Below are 6,161 nucleotides of genomic sequence, written 5' to 3'. Positions count from 1 at the left end.
ATGTGTTCCAACTCACGCTGACTTTTCCACCAAGAGTAGAGTTTTAAAATGCAGATATAGTGACATGTTTCGCGCATTTTTTCATTCTGAATGACTGGGACAGTATTCTGTGACGGCGCCGAGTAAGCTTGTGAACTCAAAGGCAGGTTGGAAACGACTGAGTTATATTATTGTAGAACACTCTCCTTATATACAAAACCTCAAGGCAACAGGACATAACAAGTTCACAAGACAGACAATATTACAGAGGAAAAACCTGACATGAATTTTCATGTTCGTTTTAGTGCGAGGGAAGAGCGAAGATACAAGCATAATATATACAAAAGGAATTATGTACAATTGTGTGAAACACGGTTGGTACAATTCTCTTGTGTGTACGAGTATAGAATCGCGCTTAGACGCCATTATATTATTATTATTATTATTATTATTATTATTATTACTTGCTAAGCTACAACCCTAGCTGTAAGAGCAGGATGCTATAAGGCCAGGGGCTCCAACCGGAAAAATAGCCCAGTGAGGAAAGGAAACAAGGGAAAAATGAAATATTTTTAGAAGAGTAACAACATTAAAATAAATATCTCCTATATAATTTATATAAACTTTAACAAAACAAGAGGAAGAAGAGAAATAAGATAGAATAGTGTGCCCGAGTGTACCCTCAAGCAAGAGAACTCTAACCCAAGAAAGGTACAGAGGCTATGGTACTACCCAACACTAGAGAACAATGGTTTGATTTTGCAGTCTCCTGTCTTCTACCCTTACCAAGAGAAAAGTGGCCACTGAACAATTACAGTGAAGTAATTAACCCCTTGGATGAAGAAGAATTTTTTAGTAATTTCAGTGTTGTCAGGTATATGAGGAGAGATTACAATAAGCCAGACTATTCAGTGTATGAATAGGCATAGGTAAAATGAACCGTAACCAGAGAGAAGGATCCAATATAGTAATGTCTAGCCAGTCTAAAGACGCCATAACTCTTTGGTATCTCAACCGGACGGCATTATGTTAGGATATGCGAATATGAAATAACTGTGGGGCAACATTCTATTAGGATATACAAGTATAGAATATCTGTGGGAAAGCATTCTGTCAGGATACCCAAGTATAGAATAACTGTGGGACGGTATTCTGTTAGGATATTCAAGCTTAAAATAACTGTTGGACGGCATTCTGTCAGGATATACGAGCATAAAATAATGTGTTATGGCACTATTTTTGGATATATGAGTATAAAACTGTGGGACGGCGTTCTGTTTGGATATACGATTATAGAATAACTGTGGGACCGCATTCTGTTAGAATATACGAGTATAGAATAACTGTATGATGGCATTCTGTTAGGACATACAAGTATAGAATGACTGTGGGATATACGATTATAGAATAACTGTGGGACCACATTCTGTTAGAATATATGGCTATAAAATAACTGTGGGATGGCATTCTATTAGGATATACGTGTATAGAATGACTGTGGGACGGCATTCTGTTAGGATATACAAGTATAGAATAACTGTGGGACGGCATTCTTAGGATATACGAGAATAAAATGACTGTGGGACAGCATTATGTTAGGATATACAAGTATAGAATGACTGAGGGATGGCATTATGTCAGGATATACGTGTATAGAATGACTGTGGGACGGCTTTCTGTTAGGATATACAAGTATAGAAAAACTGTAAGACGGCATTCTTGGGATATACGAGTATAGAATGATGGTGGGACGGCATTATGTTAGGATATGCAATTATAGAATAACTGTGGGACGGCATTCTGTTAGGATATTGTACCAACCGTGTGGCACACAATTGTACATAATTATGTTGTATATATTATGCTTGTATCTGCGCTCTTCCCTCGCACTAAAAAGAACCTGAATGATCATGTCTCCGTTTTGCTCTGTAACATTGTCTGTCTCTCGAACAGGTCATGTCCTGTTGCCTTGAGGTTTTGTATATAAAGAAGAGTGTTCCTTAATAAAACTCAGTTGATTGCATCCTGCCTTTGAGTTAACAACTCCTCTCTCGGCCCGTCACAATATACATGTACAGAATAACTGTGGGACGGCACTCTGTTAGGATATACAAGTATAGAATAACTGTGGGACGGCATTCTGTTAGGATATACAAGTATAGAATAACTGTGGGTTGGCATTCTTAGGATATACGAGTATAGAATGACTGAGGGACGGCTTTATGTTAGGATATACGAATATAGAATGACTGGGGGACGGCATTATGTTAGGATATACGAGTATAAAATGATTAAGTGACGGCATTATGTAAGGATATACGAGTATACAAAAACTGTGAGACAGCATTCTGTTAGGATATAGGAGTAGAGAATAACTCTGGGATGTCATTATGTTAGAATATACGAGTATAGAATAACTGTAGTACGGAATTCTGTTAGGATATACAAGTATAGAATGAATGTGGTTCTGCATTCTGTTAGGATATACTAGTATAGAATGATTGTGGAACGGCATTCTGTTAGGATATACGAGTATAGAATGACTGTGGGACGGCATTCTGTCAGGATATACGAGCAGAGAAGAACTGTGGGACGGCATTCTGTTAGGATATACGTTTATAGAATAACTCTGGGACGGCATTCTGTTAGGATATATAGCATAGAATGAATGTGGGACGGCAATATGTAAGAATATACGAGTATAGAATAACTGTGGGATGGCATTCTCTAAGGATATACGGGTATAGAATGACTATGGACGGCATTATATTAGGATATACGAGTATAGAATAACTGTGAGATGGCATTCTGTTAAGATATACGAGTATAGAATGACTGTGGGACGGCGTTATGTTAGGATAAACTCGTAAAGAATAACTGTGGGACGGCATTCTGCTAGGATATACGAGTATAGAATGACTCTGGGACGGCATGAATATATTATCTAATCAAATGCCTGGATATTCCACTTTGGTATATTTCTAATCATTGGTCGGAAAAGGGAGCCATTCTATTTTACTCATGAGACCATTCAATGACAACATGATTCACCTTACCTCAGACATCAAAGTTTGTGACGTTTTAAAGTTTATCATCTCTGCATCAAAAGATGATCTGGAATTAATAAGTCTAATGTTTCTGGTGCAGTTCTTGATGAAGTTACGGTAGCGAGGGTCTGGGGAATGTCAAAGAACGGAAAGAAAAAGAAAAAGAAATAAGAAAAGGATGAGAGAGAGAGAGAGAGAGAGAGAGAGAGAGAGAGAGAGAGAGAGAGAGAGAGAGAGAGAGAGAGAGAGAGAGAGAGAGAGAGAGAGAATGTCTCCTGAATTCTATAAATTCTATGTCTTACTATTTATTAGAAATAACTTTGCAATCTGAAATGCTAGACCAGATCTGTGAATAGCTTATGTTTCAATAATTCCTGAGTCTTAATAACATCCTAATGTGTGAAATAGGAAAATAAAAGAAAAAAAAAATAAGTTATCCTCTCCACCTTTTCAATGTTTCTGCTCGAGTCTCAGTTAGAGGAGAGAATTTATTACACAAACAAAAGAAATGCTGATCCTGCGAAACTTTCACAAGGATGTAAAAGAGGAATACAAATATGATGTTCCAACACATGATGGCTGTAGGACACTGACTCTTCCACAAGGAATAGAGTTTTAGTATGCAGACCTAGCGAGATGCTTGGCGCTTTTTATCATTCAGAATGACGGTGGGACGGCATTCTGTTATCTTGTTTATATTCTGGGTGAGCAGGTCTCTTCTTTTTCCTGTGACATCATATCTCCTATCATTTGAAGAATATCTTCTCTGTAATGAAAAAATTTTTGTGACACCCCCCCCCCCCCCCACCCCCGCAACCATGATAGTTTCTTGTCGTGTGTGCTAAATCACCGTCCTTGTGAGGTAAGTAATTAGCAGTCTTTGCCTGACCTTTCCTGGTTCTAGCTGGGGTGGAGAGAGGTCCTGCCCCTTGCCGCTGCCACTCATGACTACCTTTACACATATTTAAACCTATATGTCGTTAACCTTTCTTCCGTTGTTCAAGATAAAGTTATATTTGTAAGGATCTAAGCGAAGGTAACACGAATGAAAGGAAAAGAAATGAGATGATCTTTAAATTTTCATATATAAAAAGATTTTTGTCTTACAGTAAATTTTCTTTTGCAGCACGAACAAAAAATAATCATAAAAGAATTTCGATTTATAAAATGTAGTCTGTCCATCACTTTTTATCTTGTTTTTATTTAAAAACCTGATCAAGTTACAAAGTATAGTGTCTGTAGCATTAAGTTACTTTATTAATATTCAAACTAGCCCTTTTGTTTTTATTCAGCAAACAACCATTTCCTACCATCAATATCTAAACTGTTCTTGTTTTACTCACCCGAAATCTGGCGTAGATCTATTACGCCTTATGTAAAAAGCATTTCCAAAGCAATTCACTCACTTCGCTGTAAATAAATGTTTAAAGAGTTAAAACGTGAACCTTCATGTGGTTATTGTCTGATCTATGGAACTTTCATAGAACCACAGCACACAAACACTCGTTCTGCATCATAAATCAAAGGTAACCATTTAGCCTCACACCAGTTGCCCAGAAGAAATTTTCCTTTGACGACTGACTACTCTACGTGACTTCCCGCCAATCAGGCCAACAGTATTTCTGGACTGTGGGAGAGAAAGTTGTGGGCTGGTGTCGTGAGGTAAGCAAGATCATTAATTTTATCTTTATTTTAAGATTTATAGTTTATCCTTCTTTCTCCGTCTCTTCTCTGCTCTTCCCTCACTGGATTGTGGCGTGAAAATATGAATAATTTAATTCAGAAACTTATGTAAGGAAAAACCAAAATATATATCAAAGTATCTTATTCCATAATCCTCTAAACCAGCTTTAGATCAATGTAACGTTACAAGAGATTTTTTTCAGATATTTGTATTAGATTTTAATAGACTATCATACAACTGCATCTTAATTAGGAACAGATTACTCGATAACGATATTGCTTCCAAAATCTCATATATTTATTTTTTTATAAATCTTTTTTCTTTGCTTTTAGAAATACTAATGAGAGAATGTAAGAACAATCGTATATATATATATATATATATATATATATATATATATATATATATATATATATATATACATATATATATGTATATATATATATATATATATATATATATATATATATACATATATATATATATGTGTATATATATATTAATATGTATATATATATATATATATATATATATATATATATATATATATATATATATATATATATATATATATATATATATATGTATATATATATATACATATATATATATATATATATATATATATATATATATACTACTGTAGTTTACGTAGTCTATCAAAAATGACAGCTAAATATTTGGATAGATATCCACACTCCATAGGGTATGAATAATTCCTCTCTCCGTTACCCAAGGGGTGGGTAGCGCTACAAGTGACCGCTTATATATGGGTTGATTTCAATTCTAAGTACAAAACACCTGAATTCGACAGGTATATGTACAGAAGAATTGTCATTGACTTTTATCTTTCTTCGTGGCCAAGTGGTTTAGTCACTGTCTATACAAGCTTGCCGACCAGGGTTCGAGTCCTGGCCGGTCACAAGCTCTTGTCTTTGTGTGATTTCGCCTGGGGCTCTGATCCCGAGGTCGTTAAGAGAATACAGACATTAATGTATCAAAAATTTATATGGCTTATTTGAATATGAAAAACACGTCTAAATGTGCAAAATTTATCATTAATCGAATGCCAAGTAACAAACTATCAATTAGCTACGATGGTGAAGATGGGTTGATTTCAGTTCCAAGTACAAAACACCTGAATTCGACAGGTATAAGTACAGAAGAATTGTCATTGACTTTTATCTTTCTTCGTGGCCAAGTGGTTTAGTCACTGTCTATACAAGCTTGCCGACCAGGGTTCGATTCCCGGCCGGTTACAAGCTCTTGTCTTTGTTTGATTTCGCCTGGGGCTCTGATCCCGAGGTCTTTAAGAGAATCCAGACATTAATGTATCAATAATTTATATGGCTTATTTGAATAAGGAAAAAAGTCTAAATGTGCAAAATTTATCATATATATATATATATATATATATATATATATATATATATATATATATATATATATAT

The 6,161-nt window shown here is 35.2% G+C and overlaps 1 protein-coding gene across 1 annotated transcript; it reads right to left on the bottom strand.

Moving 5' to 3' along the window:
• Window positions 1-2,122: 2,122 nt before the first annotated feature.
• Window positions 2,123-3,972, bottom strand: LOC137642943 (uncharacterized). The gene is made up of 2 exons (XM_068375806.1): window positions 3,916-3,972; window positions 2,123-2,731 (listed from the first exon to the last, which is right to left on the bottom strand). Exons 1-2 carry the CDS (start codon window positions 3,970-3,972, stop codon window positions 2,123-2,125), a joined length of 666 nt encoding a protein of 221 aa, XP_068231907.1.
• Window positions 3,973-6,161: the final 2,189 nt, after the last annotated feature.

Source organism: Palaemon carinicauda, chromosome 6, assembly GCF_036898095.1.
Source record: "Palaemon carinicauda isolate YSFRI2023 chromosome 6, ASM3689809v2, whole genome shotgun sequence".
Classification (NCBI taxonomy): domain Eukaryota; kingdom Metazoa; phylum Arthropoda; class Malacostraca; order Decapoda; family Palaemonidae; genus Palaemon; species Palaemon carinicauda.
Note: the sequence above shows the minus strand (reverse complement) of the source record. Positions and strands in the feature narration are given on the sequence as shown.